At 50.7% G+C, this 19,077-nt stretch overlaps 1 protein-coding gene across 4 annotated transcripts in view; it reads left to right on the plus strand.

Moving 5' to 3' along the window:
- Positions 1–13,390, plus strand: part of LRRK1 (leucine rich repeat kinase 1) — a 114,898-nt gene extending 101,508 nt beyond the window's left edge. For 2 of the 4 annotated variants that reach the window (XM_061180000.1, XM_061180001.1), the window contains 5 exons: positions 4,293–4,410; positions 5,700–5,816; positions 8,698–9,548; positions 9,935–10,036; positions 11,941–13,390. In XM_061180000.1, coding sequence (XP_061035983.1) covers positions 4,293–4,410; positions 5,700–5,816; positions 8,698–9,548; positions 9,935–10,036; positions 11,941–12,118 — 1,366 coding nt within the window. In that variant the 3' untranslated portion in view covers positions 12,119–13,390. Of the gene's footprint in view, positions 1–4,292; positions 4,411–5,699; positions 5,817–6,861; positions 7,220–8,697; positions 9,549–9,934; positions 10,037–11,940 lie in introns of those variants that run through there. The other 2 variants (XM_061180002.1, XM_061180004.1) reach the window with 2 other exon arrangements.
- Positions 13,391–19,077: the final 5,687 nt, after the last annotated feature.

The raw sequence follows: 19,077 nt of genomic DNA on the forward strand, positions 1-19,077 counted from the left end.
ACGTGGGGGGCGGGGGTCAAAGGAGGGTTTTGTTTTAAGATGGGAGTTATTTGCAGCTTGATGGTAGAGGAAGTAAATGATGCTGGGGGTCAGGAAGAGAGGAAGGTACTGGAGCGGAGTTGCTGAGTAGAGAGAAGGGAAGGGGTCCCAGGACCAAGCAAGAGGGATGCCCTTAAATAAGAATTCATGCCCCCCCCACCTTCCAGGTGCATCTCTTTTTCTTAGTGATGTGGCAGGAAGGACAGGGACATTGGGGAGGGGCTTTGCATATTCGAGGAGAATGACAGAGAGGCCAGGGACTTGGAAAGATAGTATCAGAGAGATTTTGCAGAAAAGCACCATCCTGTGTGAGACCCTTCAGTCCTGGCCAGAGGTGTGGCCTCTCCCACCTACCTACAGTGACATCTTCAGAAGCAAGAGAGCATTTCATGGCACGAATAGTCTTCTAGGAAGCTTAGTGCAACATTTGCAGGTGCTCAAATCTGATAAGGCTTAGATAAAGCAAAGCTTAAGATGCAATGAGATAAATGGAAGGGACTTTGCCATTTCCCTAGGTCACGATTGGTAAGGTTTTCATCAGGTTTTATGTCACTGGGACTGAGTGTTCTGACATAAGATGCGCTCTAAGAAAAACAAAAATGCCCTAAAAAATAAAAATAAAAAAAATATGTAAAAAGTGTATACATATATGTCCATATATATGTAAAAAATACATATATATGTAGGTGTGTATATACGTATATACATATACACATAGTCAGTAATTATAATGTTGGTGATAGTGTTGCTATTTTAAGACATTGCTTATAATTGTAGGATAAAGTTAATGAGTAATTATGTTGTTGCCATGCATTGCAAATTGTGATACTCAGCATGCAAAATATAAAAGATAGGTTAAATGAAAATCCTGTAGTTCTGAATTTAAATTGGATGGATTTGTGAGTATTTTAGCTTTAAGAAAAATGAACTCATATTTCCTAGCTCTGCCCATTGAAAAGGCCTAGAAACAATGACCAACCAAATACTAGTGAGCACCCCTAGGATACAGATGGTGGTCTCTAAGTGCCAAGGGGAACCAAGGCTTATTGGAGAAGTGGCTGACTCCAGATTTGGGGCAGGAAGTGGACCTGAAACATCTGACACACTGGAAACAAGGATGCCATCAGAGACTTGTGAGGGTGGATCAAAGGGACTCAGGAGCCAATCTGAATAGGTTCCCACTGGCCAAAGATAGGGCAACCAAGGATCAGTAAGAATAAATATCTTCAATGAATTGAGACACATCAAATTGTTTAAATTCATTAGTTTCTAATGCTACTTAATAAAAAATAATAATTTAAAAAATTTTTTAACTTATAAAACTCCTCATTGATCATCATTGGAGGCTCCTAGCTCCTAGGGAACAAACCTATTATTTTGAAAACTAGTCTATACAGAAAGAATCAAGGTTTTATTCTGCCTTTCCTATGTGAACTGTGCCCCATAGCACAAGCTAACCAAAGAGATGATAGGAGGAAGTTTTTCTTTTTAGAGTAAATGAAGCTAATAAATGAAGAAGAAATGCTAGAATTAGAATGTCAGCATTTTGTAATCTCTATTGAAATAATGGATGTAGGCAGTTATCATTAATGATCAAAAAAGGAGCAAGAACCAGACATTGTGTGCCTCTCAATAGAAATCCACAACCCTAATGAGGAAGTATTCTTGCCTAAAAATTCAGATGGAATCTAATCAAGACTCAAGATCGGGGACAGGGGAATGAGGTAGATGAAACCCTGGGATGCAGGAACTCCACAGGACACCTCCCAGTGTCTTCAGCACATGACCTGCTAGGGGAGAAAGAGAAGGAGGGAAGGAAAACCTATCAAAAGACTGAGACATAAAAATCAGTGGAAATGTGGGCTTTCTTTCACTGCTGATTCAAGCAAACTGAAAACAATGATGAGAGAGTTGGGGAAGTTTGAATACTGGATATTCATATTAAGGAATTATTTTCTCTTTTCTTAGGTGGGGTCATGCATTGTGGTTAGGTTTCTAATCATCTTTTTTTTTCTAATCATCTTTTAGAGATAAATGCAGAAACATTATAGATAAAAGATGATTTGGGGGATTTGCTTCATAAGAATCTGGGGAGAGAAAAAAAATGGATGGGGGCAGAGATGAACCGACATGGCCATATGGTGATAATTACTGAAGCTGGGTGATGGCCACATGCGCCGTGATATGCACACTGTGAAAAAGAAGAAAGGAGGGGGGGATTGATAGGTGGGGCCTGGGCCCTCTGGTTTGAATGACAGCACATGGTTTTCAAACTCCTTTATGGGCACAGCATCCCGATATCACAATGCTTTTGGTGGAATGTCACAATCTCAGAAGACCAGGAAATATAGGCATATTGCCTATCATGAAAACAAAGCCCTCTTACTATTAAAGAGTATAAATGTACACATAAAATAAATTGAAATGCTCACCAGTGTATATAAAAATAAACCCAATTTTCCCGTCAATATTTATTTCCTCAACAGACTCTCTAAAATCTTTTAAACAAATAGAGAAAAATTTAAATTATTAATCTTTTTATTTCAGGGATTTTTACAAATCAGTGGAAAAAAATACTAAAATCCAATAGTAAATAGGCAAGGAACATAAGTATCCTTTGAAAAAGGTAAACAGAGGACAATGAACATATTTTTTAACATTTGAACTTTCCGGTAATCAAAGAAATATAAATTCAATCTGCAAGATAACTTTTTTTTCTTGCTCATCATGTTGGCAAACTTTTTTTTTCAAAGATAATAATGGATGCTACTGAGGGTGGGTCATACCTTACTGGTGAGCATCTAAATTTGCACATCTGTCTGAAAACCAATTTGTCAGTATGTCTTAAATGGCTTCGAAATACTTATACCCTTTGACCCAGTAATTGCTGGTCTAGGAACCTTTCCCAAGGTTGCAGGGATGTTGGGGTGCTCAGTGCTGCTTCTGGCATGGGCCCTGCTCCACCCCACCGCCCAGCAATACTTTCTTCACCTTCTCAGTCTTACAGACTCACCCAGGATATTGGAGACAATACTGCTCAGAGCTGTAAAAGCTTATCTCCAGTGGCAAGGGGAGGCCTCTCTCTGTGACTTGGGAGGGTTTTAAAAACTCACCCCCAGCCTGAAGAAGGGGCAAGCTCACTGGAAGGTGAGGGGAAGAAATTATGGCCAGAAGCACAAAGGGCAGTGAGCCTGGGAAGTGAGAGTGGAGGGGGAAATGAGACCATCCTGAATTAAGGAAGGGAAGTGGGTGAGAAGAAAGGGGGGACATGCAGAAAACAGGATACACATATAACAAACTTCTTGTTGGATAGAATAGGGGTGTGTTATCCTTTAAGTTTCTCTATATTTTTAATTTTTTCCAAGTTAAATGTAAAGTTATTTATAATATCCTAGTTTTATTTTTTCAATGCATAGAAAAAAGACTGGAGAAAAAGGGGGGAATATAACTTTGAAGAAAGTTTTCATTTGCTGATTTTTCACTCATCTCTTATCATCTGCGAATACACGTTATCAGTCAACAATGGCAAGGGTTTCCAAAATTTGATGGCAGAAAAATGTTACATTGAGAACTGCTATCCACTCAATTGACTTATTCCCTTGGACTGGGGAAAAGATCTGTGTGGCCTGGGTGAATGACCGACCCCTGCCCCAGCTGCAGTCTTCCCTCCAGGCAGTGAACATGCTGGATGCCTATCAAGGACGGTGGGGAGATGGCGATGCTGGGGAACATGGGGGGGTGGGTGAGTGAAGGGCCACTCTCATACACAACAGCTTGTTAGCTCTCAGAGCACTTATGTTGGGGGCCCGTTTTGAGACCCCCAGTCTACTCTGCAGTTCCCCCATCTGTCTCTGGTTGACCTGATGTACTCTGCTGTGTGTGGGGGGGGGGTGCGGGGGGGAGACATGGCCAGTGGGAGAGCAGGGAGCGGCCTTAGTGCAGGTACAGCCCCCTGGTGTCCCTTCATGCTGTGGGCAACTTTTTGAGCCCTCAAAGGTCACAGAAAGAAGAGGGTCTTTCTTCTGCTTGGGAATGGCCTTTCTCTGCCCAAATGTTCAAGCATTACCAGACAGGCAGAACCAGGCTCTTCCCCAGCCATGAACAGTCCTTGAGTCTCTTAAAACGTGCGAAATTGGACCCTGGACTGGAAGGGGTGGACAAGGCCCGCAGCTGATGTCTTCCTCCAAGGCTGCTGCAGGCCAGGCCAGGGAGAGGGAGGCCTGAGCTGACTGCACAGTTGTTGCCGATTGTAGGAACTACACAGTGGTGAACGCGGAGAAGGGCCTCCTGGAAGTGCAGCGCATGAACTGTGCGGGAATGAAGCTGAGCTGCCAGCTCAAGGTCCAGAACTCTCTGTGGACAGCCACCGAGGTAACCACCCCTCTGCAGGGCTCTCATCGAGGTGCGCGACACCAGCTCCTGGGGGGGTCCCATTTAGCAACTAAATATGCAGGACACCCAGGTACATTTGAATTTCAGATTTAACCCCAGCCCACAACTGTGAGACCCCAGAGCAATGCCAGCAGCCCTGTGAACAAGCAGCATCTCTGGGATTCAGCTAAGTGTCAAGTGCAGAATCCCGGCAAGAGGAGAACCCCAGCAGGTTGGGGAAGTGACTGGGTTTCTTATAACATTGCCTGTCTACACAGCAAATCCACTCAGCTCTGAGGCCTCGCGCCTTCATGTAAAAAGGTCAGCAGAAGGCACAAGGAACTGTCTTCTGAGAACTCCAGAGAGGAGTGCCCCAAAACAAATGCTCTGAAGCTAGTGGGTGGGGGTGTATGAACTGGTGCAGCCTTTCCAGATGGCAAGTATGGTTCAGATATGCATCAGAAATCTCAAAAATATTCATACCATGTAAGCCTCTGTAATTTTAGCTTTAAGAGTTTGTTCTAAGGAAAAAACCAAGACACACACACGCACACACACACGCACACACACTCAGACTAGATAGGTGTATAAGAATGCTCATTCCAGTATAATTCATAGTAGTAAAGACTTGAACAGAATAAACATCTGACAACAGATGAGCCAAATTCTGGTACACCTGAGCGATAGACATGCATCATTCCCTCACAGACTAGGTAGGACAGGGCCTCTGCCTGCACTGATCATCCTGGGAGAAGAAAAGTGTGGAAACAGCATAGAAGTGTGGTCCCACTGTTGGGAACGCGCACACACACCAATACCCACGGAAAACTGAAAGTCTGGGCCCCCAAATCCCAAAAGTGGCTTTCTCTGGGTATTAGAGTATGGGCGATTTTGTTTTTCTTCAGAATATTCTGTAGTTTTCAAAGATTTTACAAAGAACAGAAATATGAAAACAACCAACCAGAAAGCCTCAATAAGTTACTTTCCAAGGCATAAAGGGCCTTCTGAGACCGAGTGCACCCTAGGAACCGGCAGGCTTGTTGCAGCCCAGCTCTCATGTTTTTTTTTTGTTTGGTTTGCTTTGGTTTGCTTTGGTTTTTTAAGTCTTTATTGAATTTGTTACAATATTGCTTCTGTTTTATGTTTTGGTTTTTTGGCTGTGAGGCATGTGTGATCTTAGCTCCCCGACCAGGGATCGAACCCGCACCCCCTGCATTGGAAGGCGAAGTCTTAACCACTGGACCGCCAGGGAAGTCCCCCGGCTCTCACGTTGACTGTCTCCTCCGCAGGACCAGAAGATCTACATCTACAGCCTCAAGGGCATGTGTCCCTTGAACATGCCCCAACGGGCTTTGGACACCCCAGCCATCGTCACCTGCTTCTTGGCGGTGCCTGTTATAAAAAAGGTGAGGTAAGGGGGAGGTGGTGCCTAGGTCTCTGATTCTCCCTTCCCCGTTCCATTGGACTGGTGGGGAGGGAGCAGAGCCATGCTCTTCTGGATCACCAAGCCTAGGTCACAGTCAGCCTTAGAGAGACAGGAGATCGGGGCCATCATTAGTGGGCTAAGTGGAAGGCTTGCATTCTGCATGCAAATGCCACAGCCCCAGTTCAGGTGAGATGCTTTTCTGGTGCAATTGGTGTCAAGGAGCAGTTGCATGTGTGCCCTTCCCCTTCTGAGAGCAGGGGCCTCGGGAGCCTGGCCCAGCACCTCCCACAGCCACTTGGTCACCGGGCCCTGGCAGGCCCCCACCCCTGTCGGGCAGCCAGCTCCCCTCCTCCTTCAGCTCTGCCTCCTCTGGAGTGCTCAGCCTCAGTCCCAGAACTCAGTCCCTCTTTGTCTAGCATGGCCCTGAAGACTCATCACCTCAACTCCTAGCCACTGCCTTTCTCAAATGAATCTGCGAGTGGTGCCCTCCCCAGCCCTGGGCCCCGGCAGTGCTGCTGATCCTCAGGATCAGACCCAGCCCACAGGGCCAGCCAGGGCTCACCCCCCCGCTGCCCCCTCACACCCCTCCCCACCCAGCACCGCACTCTGAGCAGGCCCTTCCCTCCAGAATTGACCCTGCCACTCAACACCTCTTCCTCTTCATTTCTGAAGATCAAGCGCTGTGACCCCCCCCAAGAAGCTGCCCCTACCCTCACCCCAGCTCCTCAGCGGCGTCCCCAAGGCTTCTCTGGCCTCCAGAACCCCTTTGTGGGCCCTGAGGCGCCTGTTTGTGCAGCTCCCTGCTCGAAGGGTCATTATTGGTGAGGCTTTGTTAAAACATGTCGGCTATTATCATCTGATTCCAGTTCTCCCATCTGCAAAATGGGTGTAAAAAAGATTGAGAGGAGGATCTCTGGGCATAACGTACCCAAAGCTCTGGGCCAGCGCACTGAGTAAATTTGAGCATTATTACTACTTCCTGACAATCGTGGAATATATGCACTCTCCTCTCCACCCCTCTACAGTTTCATTTCTTAAGAAACTGAGATCAGGGACTTCCCTGGTGGCTCAGTGGTTTAGAATCCGCCTGCCAATGCAGGGGACATGGGTTCGATCCCTGGTCCGGGAAGATGCCACATGCCGCAGAGCAACTAAGCCCGTGCGCCACAACTACTGAGCCTGTGTGCCACAACTACTGAAGCCCCCGCACCTAGAGCCTGTGCTCCGCAACAAGAGAAGCCACTGCAATGAGAAGCCCGCACACCACAAGGAAGAGTAGCCCCCGCTTGCCACAACTAGAGAAAGCCCGCACGCAGCAACGAAGACCCAACACAGCCAAAAATAAATAAATAAATAAATTTATAAAAAAAAAAAAAACTGAAATCAACCTTAGAGTCATTTTTGACTGTGGCCCCACGGGCAACTGGGGCGCTCGAGAACTGGTTGCACTGAAGCACAGAACTCAACACAAAGTGTTATTTAAAGCCATGGCTGGCCAGAGCCCTAAGCCAGGGCACCACCACCCGCTCGACCGGCTGGAATAAAGCTGGCTCTGTGCAGAGCCTCCCTGCCAGTCTTCCCCTCAGAGGCCATGCTGCCCTGTGGCCACAGATGACAGACCCCTGCATTCTTGCACACGCACATCCACACCCAACTGGGATGTGGGACTCACCGCCTGGCTGGGGCCCAGAGCCGGGACTGATAGAGACCTTGCTCCTATTTGCTTTGGCTGTTTTCTTTCCTTGAATCTTGAAGATGGTTTTCAGTAAGCTAGAGGCTGGTTCACTCATCACCTTGGACAGCCCAACTTCTCAGCTCCCAACAAGGGGGCTTTCTGCCGCTCACCCTCCCTGGCACAAGGCCCACGTCTCTGCTCTCTCCCGGCTCTGGCTTTGTTCTCCTGAACTCTTCCTGGCCAACCCCCCAACCCCACCCAGGCGTCTAGGCTGCTAAGCTGCTCTCCATTCCCAGCTCCGCACAGATGCTCTGAGGAGGCCTGGGCTGGGCCCAGCATTCAGCACAGTCTCTGCAACTTTGGCCTCTGCCTGATGACCTCTGGTGGTTGTAGAAGAGCACATGCCTCATTGCGGGGGCGGGAGACACCCCAAGACCCCATCAATGCCTAAACCACAGGCATTTCAGAGTAGATGTGGTAAGCGGGGAATGTGGCATAGTGGCCAAAAAGTGCCTCCACAAGAGGGTTGAATTTGGAAGTGATTTCTTCAAGAATTAGTTCAGCAGCACGTGTTGTGACTTGAGCATAAAACTGGGGGGAGTCACAGAGGTGACTGGGACTCAGCCCTTCCCTGTGCAGGCCAGTGCCGGGGGCAGTGGTGGGCATGCAGACCCAGGCCTGCTCTTATGGAGCACCCGGCTTGTGGGGCAGCAGGCCGGAGGCCAAGAGCAGACCCATAGGGTGTCCACAACTGCTGTCACCTTAAGGAGCAGAGTTCAGGGGAAGGAGGGCACCACATCCTGCCTCAGAAGGAGGCCCTGGTGACCTGAAGGAGAAGGCAGCTCCCTCCTGCTGGCATTGCAAGAAGCCCAGGCTGACCAAAGGCGAGCCGTGTGGTCCAGGCAACATGTGCCCCTTGCTCGGGTGCCATGGACCTTTTTATTCCTGCTCACAGGAGGGGGGATGGGTGTGGCTTTTCTGGGCCTGAGCTGCACCTCCTTTGGGAGCATACCCAGAAGCTCCCGCTGGTAGCCGCTGCCTTTTTAGGAGCTGCATTTTCCAGGAAGTGCTGGTAGAAAGCACATGCCCACCTGGAGTACATACAGAGATGAGTCTTGCACCGACTGTTTCTCTCCCGGGTGCGCGAGGCGCAAGGGCATCAAGCATCCCTGTCTTCTCCCCACAGAATTCCTACCTGGTGCTGGCAGGCCTGGCTGATGGGCTTGTGGCAGTGTTTCCCATGGTGCGCGGCGCCCCAGACCACAGCTGCTCCTACCTGTGCTCACACACAGCCAACAGGTCCAAGTTCAGCATCCCAGACGAAGACGCGAGGCAGAACCCCTACCCCGTGAAGGCCATGGAGGTGGTCAACAGTGGGTCCGAGGTCTGGTATAGCAACGGGCCGGGCCTGCTGGTCATCGACTGCGTGGCCCTGGAGATCAACAGGCGGCTGGAGCCCTACTCAGCCCCTTCGGTGGTCACATCAGTCGTGTGCGGCTCTGAGTGCCACGGGGAGGAGGTCGTCTGGTGCCTGGACGACAGGGCCAACTGCTTGGTGATGTACCACTCCGCCACCTACCAGCTGTGTGCCCGATACTTCTGCGGGGACCCCAGCCCCCTCAGGGACGTGTTTCCCGTGCACCCAATGGGCCCGGAGCCCCTGGACTGCCCCACAGCCAGCCCGAAGGAGCCCAAGAAGGACTCCATTGCAGACATGAGCATCATGTACAGTGAGGAGCTGGGCATGCAGATCCTGACCCACCAGGACTCACTGACCGACTACTGCTCTATGTCCTCCTACTCCTCGTCTCCACCCCACCAGGTGCCCACGTCCCTTTCAAGCCTACCCTGCTCCCCCGCAAGCTCTTCCAGCTTGCCTTTCTCCACTGACTGCGAGGACACCAGCAGGCTGCTCGAGCCCACCACAGGCTCCGACAGGTCTGAGCATGACCTGAGCCCCATGGATGGCGAGGCGTTCAGCCAGCACCTGCAGGCTGTGAAGATCCTTGCCGTGAAAGATGTCATCTGGGTTCCCAGGTAGGTTTCCCGACAGGGAGCACCATCCTGCACCGCCCACTGCTCTTGCTTTGGGGGCAGAGTGAGGGGAACCTTAAGGTACTGTCAAGATCCATCAGGAGCTATTCCCTCTCTTCTGGAACTGGAGGGAATCTCTTTAGCAAATCTAAGAAGGGCCGCACAAAAGCCCATCAGCCCTCCAGAGAACTCAGGGCACCACAAAGGAGAGCCACGGTCAGGTTTCCTACTGGGAAAGGCCTTCTCGCCCTGCTCCGGGGCCCTCTCGGTAACTCAATCCATTTGCAGAAGCTGCATTTGTTCCCATGCCTTTCTGCACACCAGCTCTGTTTCCCCTGGAGAGCACAGCCCTAGACAAACGGTTCCCCTTCTGGGTTTTGGTTTCTTAGGCGTGGTGGAGATGTTATCGTCATTGGCTTGGAGAAGGATGCAGGAACCCAGCGGGGCCGAGTCATCGCCGTCTTGAAAGCCCGAGAGCTGACTCCGCACGGGTAAGACTGAGGGCAGCTCCTAGAGGACCCAGGGTGTGGCGTAGGGAATCGAGGCCTCACTGCCACCTCCCTGCATGATGGCCACCGCCCTTCTGTCCTCCACCAATAAACATGGCGTTCACCACTGTGGCCACAGACGGAGGACGAACAGGCAGCTCCTAGGGGATCAGCAAATACTAGCTGAACCGGCCATCACCCACTGGTCATGGCTGCCTGTTTTGGGGGTGCCCGGAGCACCTGTGGACCAACTGCCCTGCCTGGGGTATGCCTCCAGTGCCCAAGCTCAGCTGCAGTTGAAATGGGGATCCAGTTGATTCCCCGTGCCTCCTGCCAAACAGGAGAGCCCTTCCTGAGGTGCCTCTCTCCCATACAGCACCAGGTGGAGCCTCACAGCCAGACCACGCCAACCTTTGCCATGCCCACCCTCGCCATGCCCATTCCCAGGCTCAGCTGTACCCATTTGCTGGGGGTCCCACCAGGAGGCAGGCCAGACTCCATTGTGAGGGTCATGCTGGGCAGGACCCCCTGTCCAGACACAGTCTGCCTGACTATAGAGATGGAAGGCTGGTGCCAGCCAGTGTTCCTGGAGTCGTCAGGCAGCTGGCAATGTCCACACCCCTCACTTTGCTGAGTCCCACGTGGTTAATCTCCCTTATGGAGAAATCGCATTCAGCCTGTTTTCCCCGGAGTAGGATGAGGAGAGAGGAAATGTCTATGGCACCCGGGCCAGTGACCCTTGCCCTGCAAGTGATACTGGAGACAAGATCTGGGTTTGCTGCTGAGCACCAGCTGAGTTTGTGCGTGACAGTAGTTCCCAGTTCTCAGGTCAGGCTTCCAGGGAAGCAGGCAGGTCTGTAGAGCCCGGGCCTGTTGACCTCAGAGTGCCCACCATTAGTTCCCCTGAATTTTCTCCTGGTGTTGTTTTTCCTATTTGCCCCCCAAAGACAGGTTTACCAAGAGCCAGGTACTCTCACTGTAGGGAGAAAGCAGCCCAGGCAGCCAGCAAAAGGGAGGCCAGCTTTTTGAGATGCACCTGAGACGTTTATTCCCTTGGCAAATAGCTACCAAGTGCCCGAGACATGCAAGGCCTGAGGGAGTCGAGGCCCCTGCACATCCCAGTTTACATGCTGGCCTCAGTGCCAGGCAGGGCACACAGGGCAGAGGGAAGAGATGCAGGCAGTGTGTGCTCGGAGGTGGGACACACAGCCCCGCAGAGGCCCAGAAGGAAACTTGTAGTGTATGCCCGGATCATGCAAAACAATCCACAGGCTCAAAAAAAATGTACATAGTTAGGACTTGTTGGTCCAGGTTTTTTGCCTAATATATTGCCCTGTATTTCCTAAGCATGTGGAAACTTAGAAAGGGAGAAGAATCATGCCTGGGCTGGGTGGCAAGGAAATTGAGTTAAAGCTTAAAATCTGTCATGGACCATTGATGAGCAAGAACTATTAGGTAGAATTGATAATTCTGTCCTCCCTCAGCATCTGCAGGGGATTGCTTCCAGGACCTCTGCAGATACAAAAATCCGAGGATGCTCAAGTCCTTATATGTAAAATGGCACAGTACAGTCAGCCCTCCGTATCTGAGGATGCCAAACCTGTGGACACAGAGGGCTGACCATTTTTTCTGGGCTCTTTGGGGTCTGAGGTGCATTAGGGAGGATACCTGCTCTGAGGTGAACCTGAAATGATGCCCTAGGCCCCTTTTTAGACTTTAGAAAGACTGCCCACAGGCTGGACCACAGAGGGAGAAGCAGTGTGTCCCAGCACATCGGTGGTGCCAGGCTGGGGTGCACAGATGCCCACTTAACCAGGCTGTGTCCTCCGAAAAGGTGCAGGGTGAGGGTCACAGCCCCGACCAAGTGGGGACCCCTGTGGGTTTTCTCAGACCCCCTCTCTCTGCAGGGTGCTTGTGGATGCTGCCGTAGTGGCAAAGGACACAGTTGTGTGCGGCTTTGAGAACGAAAAGCTGGAGTGGTGCCTGGCTGTCTGGAGGGGCTGGGGCACCCGGGAGTTTGATGTTTTCTACCAGTCTTATGAGGAGCTGGGCCGGCTGGAGGCTTGCATGCGGAAGAGAAGGTAATTCCTGTGGAATGAGCATTTCTCGGACCTGGCCAGCATGGGCCAGCAGCCTGACCTCTCCACCAGCAGCCTGCAGCCCTCTAAGGACCCAGGAGGCAGACTGGGTTCTCCTCTGAACTACTTGCTGCTAAGAAGTGCTGAGAAGTTCCCACCCCGCCCAGGTGGGGGGGGGGGGGGTTGAGGGTTCTCCTAGTCTAGGGCTGAGTTCCCTGGATACCCCATCCCCCCAATGCTGGTTTTACAGCCCAAGGGAAGACGGTGGGGTCTGATTAGGCCAAAGTCCCCCTGCCTCTTCCATCCACTCTCAGGGCTGGGCTGGGTCACATGAAGTGGGGCTGGGCCTTGCTGGCATAAGGGGCCTCCCCACTTTCACCCCCAGGTCTGGGGTGGAATTACACTAGGGGCTCTCAGTTGGGGAGCAGTTCGGGGCAGGGAGGGAGGAGGGCTGTGACCCCTGCCCCTTCCCCCGGTGGCTCCCAGGCTCTCAGCACACTTCTCAAGCTCCTGAGTCCCCGGGGCCCGGGGCCCCGCTCGGGCAGGCTGAGATCAGATGTCCCCGCTTGGGAAAATCTCTGTGTGAAAAGCCTTAGAAGGACCCCAGCGAGGAGCACTGCCCAATCTGGGGAATGAATGAGTTTCTTTAAGTGACAGGGCTGGAAAGCCAAGAGCCAACACAGGGCCGAAAGCACCGACTCAGCCTTTACATTCCTCTCCTGTCGACAGAAGGCAGAGAGACTCAATCATCAGGACTTGAGAAAGGGCCTGTGTTTACAGCTTTGTGAAATAAATTTGGATGCAGCTGGAGCATAAACCCTGTTTGTTTGCACATAATAATCTTGTTTATCACTTTAACAAATTAAGTCATATCTCAATGGTTAGGACTCTGATTGTGAAATCACATCATATGAGGCTTATATCAAATTATGTATTTACTATGCAACACATACAGCAGAGTAAAAAAGTGAAATTGTTAACAGGGGGATGTATGGGTATGATGGCAAGAACTTTTATAAATTACGCACACACTTGCATGTACACACCTACGCACACATGTTCACATCGTTACCAAGAGTAACCATTTGAGGCTGCTTAACCCAGAACATGAGTGTGAATGTGAGATCATCCTCCAGTACAAGCTGTTGACCTTTTTCTAAAATTAAATTATAAAAATCAAGCTTAAGATTTTGCTGGTGTATGTGGGCAAATGTGATTCCTTTCATCTCAAGAGTGAAGTCACGGCTTTCTGTCTGTAGGGTACATGTAATAACAGCGCAGACTCTTCCCACCCAGGCCCATTCACTGCCCCAGTGGGAGGGGCAGCCCCTCCTTGGCCCATGGCAAGGCTGACCCTAAGCAGTTTCCATGGGCAGAGATGGGCTGTGGTCTCCCCGCTTCCTTTTAGTGGCCTCGGGGGGCTGAGGGTCTGAGCCTCCCCATGTCACAGCCATTGGCCCCTCAGCAGGTTCTTGGAAGTCACCACTCCCCCTTTCTTCTCATCTCCACACCCCACGGCTGCCTAGTTAACTTCTCAAATGCAAACCGGGTCCTGCGCCTCCTCTGCCCCAAACCTGTGGTTCACATCCCCCGCAGCCAGACTGCTCTGAGACACTCAGGGCCCCACGATCGGGCCCCAGCCTGCCTTTCCACGCTCGCCCAGCCCCAGGACTAGCACAAGCTGTGGTGAGCGGAGGCAGGAGCTCAGCTCGTGGCCTCTCAGAGCCAGCGGAGGGGGCTTCTTCACGAAGTTAGAAACCATACGGAAATGGTCCATGAACTTGAATACCTAAAACTTAGACACTTAAAGTGGAAAAATTACCACAAACTCAAAAGATGGACAGTCAATCAGGAAAAATATATTTGTAACAAAAATGAGAGACAAATAGTTGGTTTATCTTTTAAACGAAGAGTTTGTACCTGTCGATGAAAAAGAGAAAACGCGAGAGGAAAACAGGTAGAGGATATAACACTCAACCTCACCCAACAGTAAGATGATAGTCATGGAGACAACAATAAAATGCTATTTATGGCCCTCATGTTGGCATCCACATGGAGCTCTGAGGGCACCAGGCAGAAGGACCAGCACCCGCAGAGGCCCTGTGATGGGATGAGCTGCTGTGCTGGAGGGCAGGTGAGAAGTGGGTGTGGCTGGAGCATTTTGTGGGAAGGGAGATTGCGGGGAGGGCAGACAAGGCATAGCATCAGAGGCGTGGGTACCCATCAAAGCAACTGGGGTATTAGCAGGGGGATTAGATGATCTGTCTATTTATTTATTTATTTATTTATTTATATATATATTTTTTGGGCTGCACTGGGTCTTTGTTGCTGCGGGCGAGCTTTCTCTAGTTGCAGCAAGCGGGGACTACTTGCTCTTTGTTGTGGTCCGCGGGCTTCTCATTGCCGTGGCTTCTCTTGTCACAGAGCACAGGCTCTAGGGCATGCAGTCTTCAGTAGTTGTGGTGCGTGGGCTTCAGTAGTTGTGGCTCACAGGCTCTAGAGCGCAAGCTCAGTAGTTGTGACGCACGGGCTTAGTTGCTCCACGGTATATGGGATTTTCCCCGACCATGGATTGAACCCGTGTCCCCTGCACTGGCAGGCGGATTCTTAGCCACTGCGCCACCAGGGAAGTCCCTGATCTAACTGTCTTTAAAAATCACTTTGGCTGCTGAGTGGATGATGGACTAAAGGGGAGGCACTCAACAATGGGGCCGCTCCTTCAAGGGCATTTGGGCTGTATCTACCTAAATTCCAAAAGCACATACCCTAAGACCCTACCCTAGCAGTCCCACTAAATATTTGATCCTTAACTTCTGTGAAAATGTTCCAAGATATAGAACAAGGATGTCATTGCAACATTGTTTATAATGGTCCCAAACAAGTGACAGCCTAAACCTCTATCAGGAAGGAAGTTGTATAATGCCTGTACCTCCAACAGTGCCATACTCTGCAGCCTTTCAGAGACGGAGCAGTGCTAATGGTGCTGGTCTGACATGTCCTCTGAGGTATAATAAATGTGTTGTTTTCATAAAAAGCGACTTGCAGTACAGTGTGTATAGAGTTACTACTTGCATTAAAAAAAAAAAAAAAAAGTTGTACAGCTATATGTGCATGCACAGGGAAAATATCCTTGAGGATGCCCAGGAATTAGGTAGACATTTGTTGCCCCTGGGGAGGAGAACTGAGGAGTAGGCCCTTTGTTTTTACTTTATACCTTCCTCCGCACTGTTTGAATTGTAAAACAGCCTTCTTAGGAAGGTAAGCCAGGCTGGACCCAGGAAGGGCACACCTTGGCTTTGGTGTCAAGAGGTAATGGGAAGCCCCCCTATGTCCCCTCTCCTCCATGGAGGTACCTGATCCCATCGAGGGGGTCAGGTCCCAGGGGCAGGGCCATCAATCTGTCATGTCCTTCTGACCCCGGGGCCATGGCTGAACCAGAACTCACCCTGGCTGTCTTGCGGATGCAGGCAGAGTTCTGGGCTGAGGTCCAAGCAGAGGGACAGGCATGAAGGGCTGGGGACAGTTGACCAAGATCAGTGGGCTCTGACCCCATTCCACTCTTGCCAAAAGCACATGCAGCCCAGTTGCAGGTCAGACTCCTCCCCTAGCAGAGGGCAGCCCAGCCTCTTCCCGCCCTGCAGCTGGGAAGCAGCAGCCTTTCTGATGACTGGTTACCAGCTGCACCCCCACCACCTTCCAGCGCCACCGATTGCTCAGACCTGTAGAGTCTCTGCGAGGACCCTGCCTGGTGGCGGGGGGGGGGGGGGCGGGGGGAGAACACCAGACCCCCACCTCCCTACACAGCGCCTTCGAGGCTGGGAGTACATCCTGCAAAAAGCATTCCGTGAACCCCAAAGGGGATGCGAGGTGACACGCAAACTCCCCCAAGGCTCAGGAAAACAAGGAAACATGGAAATCCTGCCCTGGAAGGATCCACATCTTCCAGCATGTCAGGGCCTGGGGCCTCAAGTTCTCTGCACCCCTTAGTACCTGACACTATTTCCCACCCTTGGCAGAACGGAGCAGTCAAAGGGAAATGGGGGAGGGGGTGTATTAGTTATAACAGCACTTGGAGAATCACAGAAACTGCTCGCTGCACCCCCTTCTGCTCAGTTAACAGACCCTGCTTTTGTTGGTGTATCAGCTCCCAGCCTCCCTTACAGGGAGGGGTGGCCCTGGGACTGAGCTCGGCCAGGGACAGTGTGGAGATGCCTGAGTAGGGCTTGGGGAAGGTCCATCAAAGGGCTAACTCATCAGGAGCCTCTTTGACCCAGCCCCTGCCTCCCTGGTCCTTGCTGGAGCAAGAGGGCAGGGCTCCCCTGGGGGTGCAGGGAGGACCTGGGAGAGTGATAGAGAGGCAGCCCTCCACGCCAGCCCTGGCTGCCTCCCTTCAGGCTCCTTGTCACCTCATAGACAAGAAAAGTACTTTCTTGTTTAAGAAAATATTTTCCAGCTCTCTGTTACTAGGAGCCAAATGCAATTCCTAAACTTTCAGGTACATTTTCCACTAGCCGAAACAGAGCCCTGAGACCTAACAGGTAATGCTCTGGAGCTGGTCCTAACAAGCATCTGTTCAAGTTTGGGTAGAGAGACCTGAGCAAGAAGGGACTGGAACATTCTGTGGCCAGACATGCCTAAGAGCTTACTTCTGCATCATGAGCGCTGGGTATGGCCTATAGATCTTGTCCCTGGAGCAACCACAGTTACAGAGGGCGGTCTGGGGCTTCATCCTAGTTGTCCAAACGCCAAAACTAAGGCTGTGGCATCCTGCAACTTTAAACATTCTACCCCAGACAAGCTACCCCTCCCCTGTGGCTCTGTTTTCTACTCCGTGAAATGGCCATGACAGGTCTTACCCTCTGTCAGGTTTGGTTCGGGACCAAGAGAGACGAGTATGTGACAGTCCAGCCCCACCCCTGACTTAGGGCCAAGACTCCTTCCCTGTCCCCCAGTCATGATTACCATCTCCCCTACCTGGGATGGGTACCCAGGACCCTCACCCAGGGGGACACAAAAGTCCTCTCTGCGAACTGCTTAAGGGAAACACAAGCGGTTCTGTTCCTGTGAAACAGCCCAACTTTAAAAATAAATCTGTTTTTTTCTGAAGTATCAAGAAGACTTTTACTAACACACTTTACTTGAGAATTGAGTTAAGGTGTAACACACATCACAATAGATGAAAGCTGGTGTATGGATGTTAAGAAGGCAATAGGAATGTTTAGGAGTCCCGTTGGGAGCACATACTTTAAAAAATGAAATAGGAGTAATGATAGGCACACAAATAAAATAAATTTCCACTTTGCCATCCATGGTCTGTGTCATCCTCAAGGCAATCACCAATGCCCCCCAATCTTCCGGGCCTGTGATCTGGCTGCATCTTCTACCCCCAGCCTTCAGGAGAGGCCATGTGACTAGTTCTGGCAAACAGGGCATGGGGTGAGTGGAAGGAGTGCCCATCACCTGGGGTGAGAGCACTGCGTTATCTGTGTGAGACCCTCCAGGGTGCTCCCGACTCAGTCCCCAGGACCTGCAGCTATAGTTGGTGGTTGTTCAATCAGCCTGAGTCCTGGAGAGGTGACTCAGAGTGCCCCAACACCCCGCCATGGACACGGAGCAAGAGCAAGAAGTGAACCTTGTGGTTTGTTACCCAAGTTCACCTGGCCATCCTGCTTGATACAGGATGCCAACGTCCCACCCACCTCCATGCCCACCCCCCAGCACACTCATACGTGGGTCTCACGCCCTTGGCACCAGGCTCCACGGTGCTGTCCACTCTGCCTTGCTGTCTTCCCCAGACTGAGAGCTTCTCGAGAAAAGGGACAGGGAGGAGACGTCTAAATGGGCAAAAAAGGCTCATCCTAAAAGAAAGGTAAGGCATGGGGGAACAGCACCATAATCTGTGAAACTGGGAACATCCATGTGATATCACAACCTTCAGTTGTGAGACCAAAAGTTGGGACACTTGCTTGCCTTGAGAGGTGAGTCAGATGGCTAGGATGGGCTTTTTAAATCATGAGTGTTGTTACTTATTAAAAAAGTAAATCAAAACTAGTATATAAAATTGTCAAAAACATTTTGGAGCTCTGTCATTAAAACTGGATTATATAGTAGCCCTTTCATACATCACCATTCTCACGTACGCCTCTAGCTCTTAGATCTGGCCCTACTGCACTTCTCCACCAGAGTGAAGCAGGGCTCTTTGGAAGGCAGCTGATTCCATGTCTGCACACACTCACACACATACGCACAGGCACACAAACACATGTACATACAAACACACACACACAAGCATACACACACTATTTAAATAGAATGGACCTGAGGCAAGCTGGATATCCAAGGATTTCAGGGGCAGTATTCAAAGGACAAAGGGGTCCACCTTAAAGGGGCTCACTCAGGCTGAGTTGTGATGATATGTTAACTAGTTAATTGAATAGTACGTGTAAGGGAACCATTGACCAAAACCACCCACCTTGACCAGGCACAGTGATAACCACTTGCATCAGCTGTCTTGCAACCGGAGGTCCTGATAAGGAACATGGTGCTGCCACCAAAAACCAGGAGAATATGGGAGGGGCTGAAAGGAGGGAGGAGACACCAGTCCATATGTCCTACCAATCTCCCAGAATCCTTCTTTCTGGAATCCATCTTGGCTGAGATGTGAGCGCCACCAGGAAAGACCCTGAGTCAGACTGTGGGCCAAGCAAAGTGGCAAGAGACAACCCAGAAACTAACCCCATTACCATAAAACCTGAGACTGTGAGCCACATGGCAGAGTAGTTCTCCTGGGTTTCCTCACCCTGCTGCTCTATGCCCAGGCACCCCTTCCCAATAAAGTCTTTTGCTTTGTCAACACGTGTGTCTCCTCGGACAATTCATTTCCAAGTGTTAGACAAAAGCCCACTCTTGGGCCCTGGAAGGGGTCCCCCTTCCTGCAACACAAGTTGTAGAAAGTTGGAATGATTG

The sequence above is a fragment of the Eubalaena glacialis genome, chromosome 2, assembly GCF_028564815.1.
Source record: "Eubalaena glacialis isolate mEubGla1 chromosome 2, mEubGla1.1.hap2.+ XY, whole genome shotgun sequence".
Classification (NCBI taxonomy): domain Eukaryota; kingdom Metazoa; phylum Chordata; class Mammalia; order Artiodactyla; family Balaenidae; genus Eubalaena; species Eubalaena glacialis.